Raw genomic sequence first — 18,926 nt, 5'->3', positions numbered from 1 at the left:
AGCCTCAATGTATCTGTGGGTCCTTGAGCAAGGCCCCTAACCCCCAGCTCCCTGGGTGGCACTATGGTTGGCTGCCCTTCATGGCCAGCTGCTCTCAAGTTGGGGGAGGTGTAAAAGAAAATTTCCCAAAAGGGATTAATAGGTTCAATTTTTATTATTATTATTACTCACTTATTCCAGTACTGTAGCAGAGACAACTAGCAGTTTAAAATTCAGAAAGTTTGAGATAAAATAGATGTTTAATACATTGGCATTCACTCACAGCCAAACATGAACACCACTGACAGTCCCAGCTGTCCTCATAAACCAAATCCTAGTACTGGCCGGTGTAAGGTCATGCACCGACGTTAATGTGTCAGTCTGGCTGCCTTCCTTTTGGATGATACTACACTTTCTGGGTAACCAAGGTTACCATGCATTTGTGAGTAGCTTAATGTTCTGTTGTATTCCTGTCTGTTCATCCTCATCTTTCTCTACCCTCCAGTGTAAATTGTGAGCTTTCTGTCTAAATCTCAGACTGTTTCTCCCCTTGGCACTGGACCTTCAAACTAATGAATGTGGCTATATAACCAAAGGCTTATTAATCATTGTGGGACATTTTGTACCGAACAAGGAAATTCTTCAAATACCTCATGTGAAATTGTTTGTTGTGATGTTGCACTAAACTATTAAAATGATCTGTAATTTCGTGGAATGGCAGAAGTTTTCTTGCACCAACTTCATTTGTTTATGTCTAGTGGAATAGATAATGCAATACATCTTAATGTAGCAAGGAAGGTGTCTATGGAATACAGGATATGAACAGTAGAGATAACAGCTACTCCAAGATGGACATTCAGTGGGAGAACTGGATTGCAGGGGGTGTGGAAATATGCCAACATTTTACAAGTGTAAAAAATAAAATAAAAAATAAAAATGTATACACATGTGCCACTAACCTAATAGTACATTAATTGTATGACCAGCATACTGAGAAGTTAACCAGCTATCAAGTATCAAGATCAGCTTAGATGGGTAAATTAAGCATTCATGATAGGACTCCTTACAGGGTTGGGGGTAGCACACGCATGCATGCAAACACACACACACACACACACACACACACACACACACACACACACACTACTGGGGAAGAGGCATTACAGCCCACTTAACAGGCCATACAGTCCAGGTCACATGGGGCAAAAGCCCTAAAAACAAAGCAATTCTGCACCTTTAAAAGCTAAGTGGAGATAAAGTAAGCAAGGCTGCCCTTAACGCCATATTTATATCAAGACACAGCAGTGCTGCAATAACTTGTCAGTTTTAAATACACAACTACTCCACAAACTCAAAGCTCACAATTTAAAATAGAATATTGTAAAAATTTAACAACGATATTATGAGCGCTACTTCAGCTGGATGCATTATGATAGAAATAACAATAAAATATGTAGTTCCACTTAAGGTACTGCACGAGAATAGCAGCAGGATGTATGCATGCAGTAGGGAGGTCGCGATCAAACCGAGACGAAATCGCGGATATATAGCGCGTGCGCAATAATCACCAGAGCTTTAAATGACGGGTGAAATATCAGTCCTTACGTCGGGCTTTTCGGTATTTTACGGACATTTACGTACGCCCCACAATTTGGTAAGCAGATAAGATATTAATGAGATGTGTATTGTGACGCCTAAAAGTCAGTAGTCTGTATAAATTCAGCGTATCCTTATGTTTATTACATGCTATTACATGCTATTACATGCAGTTGGCGGAGCACGCCACATGCTATTGTCTTAGTAAATCATGGAAGCGATCAGCACTGAAGTGGCACTGAAGAAAAGAACAGCTCAACAGCTACAGTACAATATCGTTTGTGAATAAACAAGGTAAAAACATGTTGGTGGTGTAATGGTACTTTTTGGAGTTCCGTATATTACCGAAAAGTTCGCACCCAGACAAACGTTTCACTCGTCATCTAAAGCCCTGATGATGATTGCGTGTGCGCCATATGATTATATCGTTACGTGATCGCGACAGCTCCCCGTGTACATTAACATTATTGCACAGAAGCGACCAAGAGTAATTTAGTAAGATTTAAAAGTGCTTGTTTGTATGTTCTGGGCATTTCCCCAGCCCCAAAGCAGAAGTAAGTCACGTGATAGGATAACATCCACACAGAGCTACACCACATCGATTGTGCGCCGTTCTGACACATCCTTGCTCACCCTAATGCTTCCCCCAATTGAAATAGAATGCCGGAGCACATGCGCATCAAATTCACGGGACAGTCATGGCTAAACCTATAATATCCCTAAAATACAGTTACTGCACAGAGCATCATCAGGGGCTTGTCTGAAACATGGGCATGACTGAAGTGCTTAAGACATTTTGTCAAATGACAGAAACGCCTAGCTGTTCTTAACCAACCAGTAGTCCTGACCATTTAGAGTGCCAGACCCTGTGACTATCACACTATGGTGGATTTCTTTCATACGTTCTGGGTCATTGCACACACCTGTGACATAAGACATCAGACACAAGCAACTTGAAACTTCACCTCCGCAGACTCCCCCACACTCATCAAGTGGACGCCTGACATTTACACCTACTGGAAGGAACAAGCTTCACTGGAGTGAAGATGTTTACCTCTGCTGTAGAAGGTAAAATGGGCCATGTGGTATCAATAGCCACAGCCTATTCAGTGCCTGCTCATTCCCCTTGGGCAAGAAGATGCAACCAGAGCAGGTGGCAACACAGTCAGTTGGATTATATTTGCATTTTCCCACCTGCAAGGTAAAATTATCAGATTATAACCTCCTCTCCAAGACACTCAAGTATAAAACCATGCTTCTGGAGCTATTAAAAATTATTGGGATAAATCACTGTAAGCTAGTCAACAGTGATACTCAGTGACATGGGCATACTAGAGTAAAGCTGTCCCTTGGCCGTTATTAAATGTGCTGGTTTATAGATACTAGCTGTTCGAGGCAATGGCTTTGTTGATGACGTACTTGAAGGCTTTGGGCATGTAGCCCCTATCGCAACCCTGGTTACTGGATTTTAAGGAGCAGTTCAGAAGATTCTGAGGGCTCAGAGATACCAGCTTGCCTGTTTTCTTCATCAGCTGGCCCTCGAGGGCAGCAGCAGTGTTGAAGGCCCCGCATGACCCACATGAACCCTGTAAGTATCAATATTAGTGATCAGGAAGATTCTACTCAAGGGAGCTGTGTACACTTTAATTACAGCTAAAAGTTTCAATGCCATAAGCTAGTATTTACCAACCCAGTCCTGGGAGACACCCAGATAGTTCACATTTTCGCTCCCCCTCCAGTTCCCAGCACACCTGACCCAAGTATCGGTGCTCTTGATGGGCAGCTCCCAAATTTGCAGTCATCCAAATTCTTCCGTCTGCCAAAAGAAAATCTCTGATGCAAATATAGTCAAAAGGGAACCTCGCATACAGCATCAAGATGAAAGTGGAGTGAAAATGTCGACTGTTTGGGGGTCCCCCAGGACTGGGTTGGGAAACTCCACCATAAGCAATTCACTACTAGACCAAACCATTTGCATGATTGATTAAAGCAAATCCCTGCCAAGCTATTAATCTCAAAGTGTCTTCAATCAAATGAAAATCCTTTCACCTGCATCTTTACTTCTGTGACAAGACCTTTCTCCCTCCAGTCAATGAAAGCAGGAAGGGGAATCTTAGAGGAAGCCCAAGAGCCAGAGGGAGCACTGTTGATCTCTGCTGGTACATTGGTCTGTGGAATACTGTTCAAATGTCTGTCACGAGAATATATGAGTAAAATGGGGTATAACAAAGACTGTGGGCAAACAATTACAAACAACCATACCCTACCAGTATAACAAATTAAACAGGTAGGAATTCCATCGTCGCCATTGCGCCTTAAATAGCTGAAAGTCACGTGATATGCCCGTGAACGTCTACCTCCCTGTATACTCGAAATACGTAGTCAGTTTTGCCAACTTAGCGACTTTGTCGCTATATTTAGCGAGTTTTTAGACGTGAAAGCATGTATCGTTCTCTCTTCTCCCCGAGCAGCGGGTGCTGTCGTGGGCTCTTCTCCCGTCCCAAAGCGCTCACAAGTGGCCAGTCCTCGCTCAGCAGCCCCGCCCAGCTGTAGTCAGAGGAGGAGTTGTTCACCCCTCCGCATCCAGACTGTAAATGAACCGCGCATGCGCAAAGCCACTGCTAGCTGATCCTGCCCTGGCTGTCAAAAATAAGTAACTCCGCCAGAGTAATCAAGACATAACTTATAAACTCAAAACACTTTATATTGAAAGATGGATTTATAATGATTGTATTTTTAGTGAATTATTGAATGAACATCGTCTGTTGTGTACATATGAGAGGTTTTTGTCCGAGTATATTCCTGTTTCTACTAAAGAATATTGCATGGTTTTTGACGCGATAGATAATGGGGCAGTCTTCCTGCTATCACCAGCTGTAAAGGCCAGAAACTGCACTCTCCCTCATCTAGCTCCTGAGGATCTGTTTATAGGCAACGTGTCATCTTCTGAGCAAAGAAGAGACCAACAAACGCATTAGGCATATAATTCAGAGGAATGTTGTCTCTAAGACAGCTGCAGTATTTTACTGGAATAATCTGTTCGATGACATAGATTGGGAATCTGCTTGGATGTTACCTAGGACTTTCATTATTTTGAATAAGGTGCGGGAGGTAACTTGTTATTATCCAGTGAATTGTAAGATTGCCAAATTTAAAAGAGATATAAATGTGTCCTGTTCTTTTGGATGTAATGCTTTTGAAACAATAATTAATTTATTTTGGGATTTTAGATACAGTAAGATATTCTAAACATACCTCAATAATTACATAAACACAGTCATTGTTTTAGTTCTCTCCTACCATTTATATTGTCACCGTGAACTATATCCTAAGATCTTCTTGTAAAATGTTTGTATATAGTATAGCTTTAATAAAAAATAATTTAAAAACTCCGCCAGAATGGAATTGTTTATATATATAACAGAATAAAGTTCATTTGTAGTTCTAAACGTATTTATGGTGTTTTCTAACCACTTTTTGTATCTCCCACGACATTATTTCTCTCTCCTACAACGTCCATTACAATTACATGCACAATATGCAAATGAGGTGATGGCGTCATTTAGCGACTTTTGAGACAGGTAATACTGTAGCGACTTTCCTTGCTGAGGAGTTGGCAACAATGTTCGTAGTTACCAAAAAGGAACTCAGTAAGAAAGAGACTAACAGTATAAACATTTCCGTGCCATATTAGTTACTGTACAATTAGATGAATGTGTTTATTATAGTCGTATAAGGGTCACAAACGCGCCGTGATGCAGATATTATAGAAACCCCATCGACACAAAGGGAGATTCTTAAGGTATTTGATCGTAATTTCCTTTATTGATTGAAACCCATATCGACAGGCCTGCCAACTTTGGTCAGCGACTGGAATGAGATTTTCAATTCGAGGCAAGTCTGCACGCATATGCACACGCATTTACATGTATGTAACAGTTTTTTTTACCTTGTAGGTCTAAATCAGGGGTGTTCAAGTAAAATTTATTAATAATTAAAATGTATTTAAAAGTCTATTTAGTGTGACATATATTTTAAGTAGCCTATTAGTTGTATCGACATTGAATTTAATCAGTACTTGGCTGTCAAATCAAATGAATTCAGTTCAATACAAAAACTTTACAAAAAAAAATTTATTGTCACGTTACATAGAGGAGTGAGATTTTCAGTTTGAGTTGTCTGCACATACATGTAACAGTTCTTACCTTGTAAATGGTCTGCTTTTGTATTTAACCGTGTAAATACACGTTTGACGTTGCTAACTTTAGGTTTTATAATGGAATAATATAGATTTGCCGTAAGATTTCTGAAAGCGTGAGTGTCACGCCAGATGCGTGAGATTTCGCAGCCATGAAAACGTACTTTTTTTGTTACACCTGAGTTTATTTATATAACAGATAACATTACTTTTTACATGTGTTTAAAAGCAGAAACTTCAACGAAAATGAAATATACAATAAAATACGTCTATTTATCCTACATGTTTTATAATACACACCGGGTTTGAAAAATTTTCAGCTTTACGATTTCAACACAGATCAGCCACTCTCTTAGGAATATTACGGCTTTTTGGTTGCGGCTGTTAGCTTCGCTGCTGCTATTAACACCAATAGCACATTAGCACAAACAAAGTTATGCCTGATTTAAGTTCTCAGCAGTTATGCAATGTGTTGCATAATAGCTACCTGGATTATAGTTATAGCTGGATCATATACCATCGTGATAATGCAAAATTGATATCCTCTAAAATATTATGTGTGATTAGTCCTTCGTTTTGCAATCACTCAAGTGTATGTGGCAAAGGTGAAATTACCCCTGTATCACTGAGAGATTGTCTACCCAAGAATTACCAGAAACAAGCGATTGAAAACATGGTCAAAACACTCGTGTTGTGGTAGAGTAAAATTAAAAAATACATTTTTGCAATATCAGCGCAGGGATATCAGTTCATTTGTAGCTGCACTATTTTCCACACACCTTTCACGAGGGTAGCGGCGCATATATATGCTGATTTAGTGAATATGATTTACTTTTTAATTTGCTACTATATATTTGCGACCGGGGGCGGCATGGTGGTGCAGTGGTTAGTACGGTTCGAGTCTCCGCCTGGGTCACATGTGTGCGGAGTTTGCATGTTCTCCCCATGTCGTCGTGGGGTTTCCTCCGGGTACTCCGGTTTCCCCCCCACAGTCCAAAAACATGCTGAGGCTAATTGGACTTTGGATTGCCCGTAGGTGTGCATGTGTGAGTGAATGGTGTGTGAGTGTGCCCTGCGATGGGCTGCCCCCCCATCCTGGGTTGTTCCCTGCCTCGTGCCCATTGCTTCCGGGATAGGCTCCGGACCCCCCGAGACCCAGTAGGATAAGCTGCTTGGAAAATGGATGGATGGATATTTGCGACCAGGTCATTTTGTTTAATGTGTGTAATTACACAAAATTTGTTTATTTTGAATTCGTTAATTTGCAATTTACACAACGCAGATAAATCGGTTGTATGCACTATTTAAGGACAATTATTTAGATTACATATGAAGCTTTGAAGAAAATAACATGCTTTTTTAAAAAAAAGAAAGAAAGAAAGAAAAGAAATATAGGCCGTTATATAATTAAAATGTTGAATTCTCGCGGTGTTAACGGTATACCGTAAATCCATGTCGTGGCGGACAATCACACCGGTAATGACTATGACACCGGTATACCGCCCGTCCCTAATACCAACAATAACTTAGTTGCTGCTCATATTCAAGTTTGACCAAACAAATAATCATGGAAAGCATCAGAGTAGGATGGGAGGGAATAATTAGAAATCTTACCATGTCAGCAAGATGGTTGAGTTCCATTGTGTAGGAGTGGAGACCTTGTGTGGCATTCCCGCTGTGCTCCTCTATCATCCTCAGATTCTTCTCCTAGACCAGTTTTCTGTGAGTTTCCAGCTCCTGGACACAAGAAATGCATACAGGCATAGCTTAGACATCCTCACAGAGACAGAAGTCAACAGGAAGACATGCATACATCAGCGGACGCAGAAAACATATATGTGCAGACACACGCAGTATTTCAAACTCTCAAAGACACAAACCATATCACTTTCATACGCTTATAGTCACTCGTCCACATACATTCCCAAATACAGACGGAGGTGGATAGTTCCGGTCCAGAAAGTAAAACCAAGATTTTGTTTCAACCAACGAGTTAAGTACTCTATGACTGTGACACTTAACTCGTTGATTGAAACAAAATCTTGGTCTGGATTTTTACTTTCTGGACCGGAACTATCCACCTCTGAATATAACCAAGAAACATAATGTACAATATATAAAACCGCAAATCCGGTCAGATATAAACATGTACACGTGCATATAAAGGGTGACAGGTTTCACTCTTCTCAAAAGGTAGTGACCTTCTACCAATGTTAGCTGCTTCTGCTATGTATTAGCATAAAATGCTTTCTCATGCCAGGCCACCCTGCACTATCTACCGACTGTCTAGTCATCACTGACCTTGCTTTCATATAGGTTTTGGCATAGTGTGTCTTCCACAGGTGCCACTGGTAATCCAGGCTGACATCAGGCCTGATGAATCAGATAACCAGAGTGGCAAGCAGAGAGGCAAACTGCAGAGGGTGCATCGTGTCACACTCCTAGGTATGAGAATCAAAATAAAATTTTACAGAGCAAAATACTTGGATGACCTGAGATATTCAGATGTCCCTAAAAATACTTTATCTTGCGGATCAGATTGGATAAGATTTGTTCTAAAAACTAAAATCCTGTTTTAACAGCCCTTATGTATTCATATTGCATTAATGATCTTAATCCCTGGTTCCTTATTTGCTGATTTTCAGGTCAGTTTGAAAGCATCCTTAAGTAAGGCAGTTGGATTATATCGATTTTGCCTTTGGGTAAAGTCACGGTTTGCCTTTATGAATGCGGCTTGTGTCCTACGAAGATTCCTCTTGCGGAGATGCCTTCACAGCTTGGAGGGGAACCTGTGTCTGCCTCCGCCCCCCTCTTATATATCTTCCTGTCGCACTTTTTCTTCACTCGCTCTCTCATGGATTTTATTTCGGTTTGGGGAAAAGGAAACCTGTCACTTCATTGCTTTCTCCTCTCTCGCCGTCACTCTGTTGAAAAAACTATATCAGTACTTTCTGGAACTTCAAGATTCATAAGTTTATTCATCACTTACACAGCGATACAGGTACGACCTGCAGTGAAATGAAAAGCTACCCTGCTTCAAGATTGTGCAAAATAACAAATATAGTAAAAATAATAAATTAGCAGGAGAGATAATGGAATTAAGCAAATATAAAGTGACACATTTAAAGTGACGGTACAGAGTTACAGTGGGTTTACATGAGTTGTAGGTTCAGATGTTTGTCGGCATGTCGGAGTTCAGCATCTTGGAGGCCTGGGGTTAGAAGCTCCTCCTAAGACTTTCAGGCTTCGACATCAGGCTGCTTGCCTGAGTTAAGCAGGCTGAACAGTCTGTTGCTGGGGTGGGTAAGATCTCTAATTATTTTAATTGCCCTGGTCCTGCAGTGCTTGGTGCAGATATCTTGCAGAGAGGGCAGTGCTCACCTTAAGCTGCGCTCTGCTGCATGCACCACTCTCTGCGGGGCTTTGCGACCTTGGACTGAGCAGTTCCCTAACTGTGATGTGCTGTTTTCTGTTACGATGCTCTCTGTGTCTGTTCAGGGTGCAGTTTCTCAGTGGTTTAGTATAATCCAGATCAAGCCAATTGATGTGTATTTACTTATTTGGTTTTCATGCACTGTTATTATGCAGTTATATTCTTCAGTGGGGTTAAGAGTTAGTCTGAAAACAACTAACTTTAATATTCTGTCATCCGTCTTATCCTGGTCAAGTCCAGTCAAGAATGTTTATTGTCTGCCCAGTCATATACCAGTACAGAGAGGGTGGAAATTGCCTTTCTCTAGGAGCAAATGGTGTGACAATTAACTACACAGGACAGACATAAAATGCAGCTGTTAGCAAAGTCAGACAAGACAATCAGATAAACTATTGCAACACTGTAGCGCAACAACAAAGTACAGGCAGCAAATAGTGGGTATGAGGCTGATAATTGGCCTTGGAATTATAGCAGCAAATAAAAAACTGAGACATACTATAAACATACTAGCAGCATGAAATACAATGTAGAGCAGAATAAATAGGATGCATAAGATGAAAGAAGACAGTTGCATGATTAAGACAATAAGGGTCGTTTGCGAGCGTGTGTTGCGGCGTGGGCGGCGGTGGGCTGTAGCAAAAGGGCAATTTAGGGCACCAGTTCACCCAAGTGTATGTCTCTGGACTTTTGGAGTAGATGGGCGTACCCAGACGAAATCCACACCGGGGAGGAGAACAGGCTCCATAAAGACAGAAAAAAACGCAAGATTCGAACCAGAGACTTTGGAGGTGTGAGGCAGTTTTACCCACTGTGGTGGAATATAATATTGTTTGTTGAATTTTTTTATTAAAATTGTACTTAAAGAAATTATTTTGAAGTCGATGGCTGGTGTGTAACATTCGATCAGTGTTCTGCTCGGAATGAGAATATAAGGGCTTTTCTAGGGAATATTATCACCATCTTGTGGCTAATATGGGGTACTACAACATATCCATGTCGGACTAATATTTGGTCATTAAAATCATGCTGAATTGTAAATGCCTTCTGCAGTTGGCCTAGCCTCTAATCTCCTCTTTAGCCGAAGTCACTGACCTTCCATCTGCCGTACTACAAACCCAAGTGATAACAGCATAACTCAGCTCAGTCAAAAAGGAGCAGAACTCAGGTTTGATTGCATGCTTTTATTTCATTCTTAATAAAAATTTAAAAAGCTTCATCCAGAGGAGGTCATGTGAGTCTGGCTCTGGAAGCAGTGGAGGCACACAGCTGCATTTTGATGAGTAAATGTAAGCAGTCGTCAATGATGACCAGTGGGATGTTGCGTGTCTGGATGTACTTTTTCTCGCGTTTCATGTCTGCCCACTTTGAGTTCACTCTACTCAAGGTCCTTCTGCTTCTCCCACTCTTCCTCACCAGTATCTCCTCCTTCACTGGCATAGCGCCTCCTACTGGTTAAATGGGGTAGCTGGCATAGGTGGCAATGCCACAGGCATTACACCTGTTACGTGCCAAATGCATGTAACCTTTCATGCCCCAACCTTTCCCCCAGCTATAAAAGGAGCAAAAAAGGAAAAAAAATAAAATTAAAAAGTTAAAGACAGGCACATATAGATATAGGGAGAGATTTAATTTGAATCATGCAAAGCTCCTTAGTCTCAGTTTCAAGCACATCATTCGCTGTAGTACAGAAGATATTATAGCGAGTGAGCGAATTTGGACGCCTCCCTCGCCTGCGCAGTATTATCGGTCCCACGGATTTACATATTTATCTGTTTACATAAACATTTTACAGTAAACTAATTTATCTGATGCATTTATCCAAAACAACCCATAGTACAGGGAAGGGTCACAATATTTGTGTATGATCCCTGTGGCTTCCACTTCTGGTGGAAAAACCCAAACTATAAACTATAAACATGCCTTTAGTCTATTGTGCAGTTTCAGGCACATCATACGCTGTAGTACGGAAGATAATACAGACATGCATCAGTTCTCCATAGTCCTTAAAGACCAGCTGCAGCCATTGCTGCACCAACATGCAGTGAAACTGGCCGATCACAAGAAAGACATTGTGGACAGTCACACCTGTTCTTGATGATCCAGTACTTTCCCTGCTTGGTGGAACTGTATCCCACGACCAGAATTGCATGATTCATTTTATTTCTTCGGCACCTGGGGTCATTGTATATACCTACAATAGAAGAGGACAGAGCTGTAAGTCTGACATATGATTTGGTCTGCTGTTATCCATCATCCGCCCATCCATCCATCCATCCATTTTCTGATGCTCATCTGGGGAGGACTTGCAGGGAGAGCAGTCTAAGCAGGGATGCCCAGACCTACCCCTCCCCAGCCACCTCTTTCAGCTCCCCCAGACGAATACAGAGAAGTTGCCAGGCCAGTGTGTCCTGGGTCTGCCCCGGGTTCACCTCGTGGTTGGACCACGTCCAGGGAGCCGCCCAAGAGGCATCCTAGACAAATGCCCCGAACCACCTCAACTGGCTTTCGATGCAGAGGAGCAGTGGCTCTCCATTGAGCTCCTTACCCTGTCTCTAAAGCTGAGCTCAACCACTTAGTGGAGGAAACTCATTTCTGCTGCTTGACTCTGCAGTCCCATTCTTTGCATCACTACCCAAAGGTGAGGGTGGGAACATAGATCGTTTGCTAAGCTGATGGCTCTCGCATCACTATGACAGACCTGTACAACTTCTGTGTAACTGTTGATGCTGCATCCAGTCACTTGTTCATCTCCCACTGCATTTTTCCCTCACTATTGAACAAGACCCTGAGACACTCGAACACCTCCATGTGAGGGAGTAATTAACTCATCCCCAGCCTAGAGGGGATGCCAGTCCTCATCCTGTTCGCCTCGCACTCAGCTGCAAACTGGCCCAGTGCCTGCTGCAGGTCACAGCCCGATGAAGCCAACAGCAAAACATCATCTGCAAACTGGCCCAGTGCCTGCTGCAGGTCACAGCCCGATAAAGCCAACAGCACAACATCATCTGCAAACTGGCCCAGTGCCTGCTGCAGGTCACAGCCCGATGAAGCCAACAGCACAACATCATCTGCAAACTGGCCCAGTGCCTGCTGCAGGTCACAGCCCGATGAAGCCAACAGCACAACATCATCTGCAAACTGGCCCAGTGCCTGCTGCAGGTCACAGCCCGATGAAGCCAACAGCACAACATCATCTGCAAACTGGCCCAGTGCCTGCTGCAGGTCGCAGCCCGATGAAGCCAACAACACAACATCATCTGCAAACTGGCCCACTGCCTGCTGCAGGTCGCAGCCCGATGAAGCCAACAACACAACATCATCTGCAAACTGGCCCAGTGCCTGCTGCAGGTCGCAGCCCGATGAAGCCAACAGCACAACATCATCTGCAAACTGGCCCAGTGCCTGCTGCAGGTCACAGCCCGATGAAGCCAACAGGACAACATCAGCTGCAAACTGGCCCAGAAATTCTGTCCATAAAAGTTTCGAATAGAACTACTGAACCAGTAGTCCAGTTCTATTGGTAACGCAAACTAAACACTCGCCCTGTTTAAAACAGGAACCGAAAGGCTCGTAACGGCAGGCCCTGTTCCCCATACTTCCCTGTCATGTGATTCTTCCACATCCACAAAATACATGTAGACTGGTTGGACAAACTCTTGTGAACTCTGCATTATCCATGTGAGGGTAAAGAGCTGGTCCAGGGTTTTTGGTTCCATACTGCATTTCATTATTATGAGGGTCATTAAAATCGCACCTGGTCTGGCTACTCACTGAGGACCAATCTGCCTTGGGAGACCATTCCAGAGACCATCACCCCTGACAGCATAGCTCCTAGGACCACAAAGGCACACAAACCCCTCCACCACAGTCAGGTGCCACTTCATGGAGGGGTGGTCTGCTTTTACCCATTCTGAAATATATTTATTTTATAAGTTTTGGATTAATTAATTATTGTTTAATCCAGGGTAATTTACACTCATTGTAGAAAAATTATGACCGTTCTTCCTGATGATCGCTGTTTCCTTTATTTAGACTAATTACTCTTCATTTGCATATATTTTTATATGTAATATATATATATATATATATCCATCCATCCATTTTCCAAACCGCTTATCCTACTGGGTCGCGGGGGGTCCGGAGCCTATCCCGGAAGCAATGGGCACGAGGCAGGGAACAACCCAGGATGGGGGGCCAGCCCATCACAGGGCACACTCACACACCTTTCACTCACACATGCACACCTATGGGCAATTTAGCAACTCCAGTTAGCCTCAGCATGTTTTTGGACTGTGGGGGGAAACCGGAGCACCCGGAGGAAACCCCACGACGACATGAGGAGAACATGCAAACTCCACACACATGTAACCCAGGCGGAGACTCGAACCCGGGTCCCAGAGGTGTGAGGCAACAGTGCTAACCACTGCACCTATATATATATATATTTCTTCAGTAAGAAATTTACAACTGTTACAATAAAAAAATGGGTCTGCTTTCTCATGAAGGTACCATTTAGAATGTAACTAACTTCTAACTAACGTATTCTAATTCTGCAATATCACCTGTCCTGCTGCCAGTGTTTGTTGCAGGAGTTTGCATGGTGATTAATTGACTGTATCATGCATATATGTGGCATAATTAGATAATTCCTTTAATTAATAGGGCTGTCCACTACACCTGGGTGACAGGTCGAAAGTTCAGGTCCAGAAAGTACAAATCCAGAACAAGATTTTGTTTCAACCAACTGCCAAGCAAAAAGAGTCACATTCACATGAGGACTCAACTGGTTGGCTGAAACAAAATCTTGATCTGGATTTGTACTTTCTGGACCTGAACTTTACACCTTTCCTGGCAATATCTAAAAAAGCAACATACAATATTTCAATTTACCACTAGAGGGGGCCCCACACACCATAGTTTGAGAAACTCTGGACTCGGGAATATTTCTTTTTAAAAACTATAAGGACTGTTAGAAGCCTACGAGAAGTTAAAAAATAACCCTGTTAAAAAAGTCCGACTTACTCCTCTGTCCTGTGGCTACATGGCAGCTCTATTGAGAAGCCCGGCTGAGGAGGGAATGTCACCGCTTTTGTAGAAATGGAAGGTGTGCAGTGAGGCGCTGACCGCTGCGGACACGGGGCCCACCCTGCCAACGGCGGCCTGCAGCTCCCTCTCATTCTCCGATGCCACATTCCTGTAGCCACGGCATGACATCGCTTTTCCAGAAGCATTATAGACGCATGGCCGGTCCTGATGGATGTAAACAATTTATCAGACTGGGAAGGTCTGACTGGGAAGGTCTGACTGGGAAGGTCTGACTGGGAAGCCCTACAAGAATGTACATTAAGGGGGGTGTTTGGGGGCCACGTGGTCCCAGTATTCGGCCAGATTGTCACATTTCTGGCAGGTTAAGAATTTTCATGATGATATTTTATATGCTATTTATACAGACACATAGGAATTCTTTGCTTTTCACAAATCCCATCTACCACTGGGGAGTGAAGCTTGGGGCCAGAGAGCAAGATCAGCCATTTTACTGGTACTTCTGAAGCAGAAGTAGTTATCGGCCTTGCTTGGGTTTTTGGTTTAAGTTGTAAAATATTTTCAGAGTTCTACATGCACATATTTGAAAAATGGATTATTTTAAGTACATACATTGCACATTTTCATTGTCTAAAACATATTTCTTAAGCTGCAGAATGAAGCAAAAATTGTAAGAATAGGCTAGATGCAATCAGTCATAGATAAGATATGTTTTTGTAAAAAATTTTTTATAAATAGCCCACCTTTCCAACATAAGGGTATGCCTCCTCAGTGTCAATGCCCCGTCTGCGGACGTATTCGAAGGCAGTGTGCATATAGCCTCCTTTACAACCATGGCTTTTGATGACACAGTCCACCAGGTTCTGAGGGCTGAGTGACACCAGCTTCCCCGTCTTCTTCTTCATCAGGCCCTCCAGGGCACCAGCGGCACTGAAGGCCCAGCAGGAGCCACAGCATCCCTGCAGCGAGGAAATCGCATCTTTGAAAAGGCTGCAAGTTTCTCTTTGTCCACCAGGGGGCAGGACTGTGTTTCTCTAAATGAAAATATTGCTTTTGTGAACTCGGAATAAGACAAAGCAATATACAATGAATGAGCCTGATTGAGCAAGAATTTGCTTTAACCCAAAAAATGTACTTGTCTTACTGTTTCATATTTTCAGTTTCAAATTGGGTGGTATTAAATTTTATCTTTTAATTTTTATTTTGGGGCGGCATGGTGGTGCAGTGGTTAGCACTGTCGCCTCACACCTCTGGGACCCGGGTTCGAGTCTCCGCCTGGGTCACATGTGTGCGGAGTTTGCATGTTCTCCCCGTGTCGTCGTGGGGTTTCCTCCGGGTACTCCAGTTTCCCCCCACAGTCCAAAAACATGCTGAGGCTAATTGGAGTTGCTGAATTGCCCGTAGGTGTGCGAGTGAATGGTGTGTGAGTGTGCCCTGCGATGGGCTGGCCCCCCATCCTGGGTTGTTCCCTGCCTCGTGCCCATTGATTCCGGGATAGGCTCCGGACCCCCCGCGACCCAATAGGATAAGCGGTTTGGAAAATGGATGGATGGAATTTTTATTTTAGGACTTCATAAATTTGCCAGGGGTCTTTTCTCAAGTCAGTTAAATAACAGCTCTTCATGAAAAGTGTGGACCATTTCCTTGTGGCTGATGACACAAATTCAATATATGTTGCATTTGTTCAAGCAAGCAAGTGGACTGGTGGCTTTGAGGCTAAGGATTTGTTTTGGCAATTGTAAGGTTGCCAGTTGAAATCCTGTGAACATCACACGGACCTTAACCTGCTGGTTATAATGTTAATTTACATCCAGACCTGGAAGAAAGTTCTCCAACTTTCAGGGAAAATTTTGGGGGTTGGTGACAGGATTGGCACTCCAACGGAAAAAGTCATGCTGTTGCATTCCATTTAAACTAGTGTGGTGCTGAGAAAAAGGTGAATCATATTATTATTTTTTTGCTTAGAATTGAGATCACATTGCTCTATAACCATTTTCCCCTCAAATTTAAATATTGATTGCACTCATTAACTGCAAAAGGAAACACAACAGAACTTAATTGAGCCAAACATACGACTGACCGCCATATCAACTTCTGACAACAGAAAGGAAACATTCAATTGGCCGTTCAGTTAGTGTAACCGAAACAGCCAAACCAAAAGCTCCAGTAGGAAGCTTTTAACGGCATCCCTGCATGATGTGCTCATGCAAAAGCCGTGGGGTAACTTTAAACTGTCCAAAATGACCAAATGCCACCACAATTGTACTGTGTTGTTGTATATATATTAAATGGTTGGTGTAGAGTTATGGTTACAAACATTACAAAAAAAAAAAAAAAAAATTAGATAATATGGGGAATGTACGAGTCACCGAATTGGTATTTAGTGTAATTATATTATTAAATAATTACTCATCGAATGCTTAATTCCGAGTCGGCAAGTAGATAAAAGTAGATTGTCATAGCTCAGTTTATAGCGTGTTTATCTTAACATGAACAATCAGGAGCATTTATATTGGACTTGAAGAGATGTATAACTTCTACATTCACAAAAGGTCTATACTGTGATGGACCATACGCTACCGGTCGCAACTAGTTTCAAACTTGTGCGCATATGCAGAGGTCAGTGGAAGGCTCTGTATTTCTGTTTAAAGAAATAAAAGGTTTGCGGATCAGAACTGATGGGATCTTCTGAGAATTGATACAAGAAAGCGCTACGAAGTCAGAAAAGGACTAAGACACATATTAAGGTAATTACATAATTGTGGGCGGCATGGTGGTGCAGTGGTTAGCACGGTTCGAGTCTTCGCCTAGGTCACATGTGTGTGGAGTTTGCATGTTCTCCCCATGTCGTCGTGGGGTTTCCTCCGGGTACTCCGGTTTCCCCCCACAGTCCAAAAACATGCTGAGGCTAATTGGAGTCGCTGAATTGCCCATAGGAGTGCATGCATGAGTGAATGGTGTGTGAGTGTGCCCTGCGATGGGCTGGCCCCTCATCCTGGGTTGTTCCCTGCCTCGTGCCCATTGCTTCCGGGATAGGCTCCGGACCCCCCACGACCCAATAGGATAAGCGGTTTGGAAAATGGATGGATGGATGGATATTATGTATAGTAGAGACTATTATTCTTGCACTCGTAATCATTTTGACATAAACCAATTTTCTAGGTATTGATCATTTTCTCAGCATCCATAGATGCACTCTATACTTTTGCAATCTTGAGTGCTGTTATTTTATTGTGTGTGTTATTACATGTTCTATTGTGTGCATTTGTTTGTATTTGAGCTACTGGATGCCTACATTTCTTTCAGGATCAATGAAATATCTATTTATCTATCTAACAATCTATCTAGTGTTATAAAAAGTTACCCTAATTCCAAAATAAATTACATAAACATACAAGAAAACAAAAGATAATAATCATCTGCTCTCTCTAGTCCAATGTCTCCTCCCACAATCCTCTGCCTGACTGGGTGCCTGACTGGGGTGACATAACCCTTCTTGCGGTAGTCAATGGATCTGGGCAGCTTCTGCAGGTCACCGTCAGGGAGGAAGGTGCTGTTGGACTCTGTGATCTGTGGCACTCTCAGCCCGGTCATTATCGCGATCACTTCCTCACTGGTCTGTTCGGATCAGCAATCAAAGAAATTTGCATCCATTATGGGTTTGTTTGTGGACGTAGTATTCATCTTTACAAGGCAGTTTCTCATTGGTCTTTGAATAACACACTGTTGATGATACATTTGATGATGAAGGTTTTGGATATATCATACTGTAAGAGGTACCCACCATGTCTCCCAGGCTGTTCATCCCCAGCTCATAGGAATGGATCCCCCGCTTGTATTCATGGTTATGGGCATCAATCAGCTGCATATTCTTCTCCCAGATGGACCTCCGACTTTGTTCCTCCCCCTGAAAGTTCCAGTCCAATCCTTTAACAGTGTTCTTATTGGTCCAGGCTGTGGTGAGCTCATTCTTTCACAGCCAGAAGCTCAGCATGTGCCGTCAGGTTATTAGAACTCTGCTACATGCCTTGTCACTGATCTGCTTGAATGTTAATATATCGCTTCCCTCCAGCTATCCCTTCACAGGTTTGCCGTATCTCTCTATCATCGTGCATGAACCTACCTGGCTGTTGTAGTCCTTCTCGTGGACTGTCTTCCAGCTCTCCCATTCCAAGTCCAGCAGCAGCGAAGGACCCTGAGTGAAGTTGGCCAACGCCAAGACGGGCAGCAGCAGAATACCGCCACACCAAATCATTCTGTGACAAAACGGCAGTAGGCAAATTATACAATTCAGGCCATTTCAAGGGGTCAACATGAGGAAAATGACCTTTCTGCTACATTCCGGTTTGCATTTGAGCCCTGTAAGCCTACTGTTGTGTGTTAACAGTGCCTTACTTAAGTTGTCAAGTACTGCTTCATCACACTGATCATTGTGAAAAAATCTCAGGGAGTTAAGGCACGTTATTGCCAGTGCTGAATGAAAGGCCTATGGGTTATAGTGGAATAAACAGATGCAGTCAGACTTTTTTTCACATTCTGCGACAGTGATGATGGTCTTAAGGTGAAAAGCAATACACTGCATATTGTAAATGCTGCAACAAAATAATTTTTTTAATAAAAAAGAACATAATTTCACCTAAGAGAACTGCAATTGTGTGGAAACTAACTAAATAGGTC

General features: G+C 42.7%; 2 protein-coding genes and 1 pseudogene across 2 annotated transcripts in view; 1 reads left to right on the top strand and 2 right to left on the bottom strand.

Moving 5' to 3' along the window:
* Positions 1 to 18,926, top strand: part of LOC125718645 (protein S100-A1-like) — a 217,968-nt gene that overhangs the window by 99,173 nt on the left and 99,869 nt on the right. The window lies entirely within an intron of this gene.
* On the bottom strand, positions 1,971 to 10,643 carry LOC125719330 (cathepsin S-like; annotated as a pseudogene).
* Positions 10,368 to 18,504, bottom strand: LOC125718648 (cathepsin K-like). Its single transcript, XM_048992581.1, has 7 exons — positions 18,373 to 18,504; positions 18,034 to 18,156; positions 17,715 to 17,867; positions 14,993 to 15,208; positions 14,291 to 14,456; positions 11,292 to 11,397; positions 10,368 to 10,755 (listed from the first exon to the last, which is right to left on the bottom strand). Exons 1-7 carry the CDS (start codon positions 18,502 to 18,504, stop codon positions 10,659 to 10,661), a joined length of 993 nt encoding a protein of 330 aa, XP_048848538.1. The 3' UTR covers positions 10,368 to 10,658.

This window comes from Brienomyrus brachyistius, chromosome 23, assembly GCF_023856365.1.
Source record: "Brienomyrus brachyistius isolate T26 chromosome 23, BBRACH_0.4, whole genome shotgun sequence".
NCBI classification, from domain to species: Eukaryota; Metazoa; Chordata; class Actinopteri; order Osteoglossiformes; family Mormyridae; genus Brienomyrus; species Brienomyrus brachyistius.
This window is presented reverse-complemented; position numbering and strand designations above follow the sequence as displayed.

What these genes read in the sequence shown, in the direction of transcription:
- LOC125718648 (XM_048992581.1), bottom strand. Translation starts at nt 18,504, where the DNA reads ATGATTTGGTGTGGCGGTATTCTGCTGCTGCCCGTCTTGGCGTTGGCC. An exon ending in AGAAGGACTACAACAGCCAG is followed by an intron (nt 18,157 to 18,372) that starts GTAGGTTCATGC and finishes TGGAACTTTCAG; the next exon opens with GGGGAGGAACAAAGTCGGAG. An exon ending in TCACCCCAGTCAGGCACCCA is followed by an intron (nt 15,209 to 17,714) that starts GTCAGGCAGAGG and finishes TCCTCGCTGCAG; the next exon opens with GGATGCTGTGGCTCCTGCTG.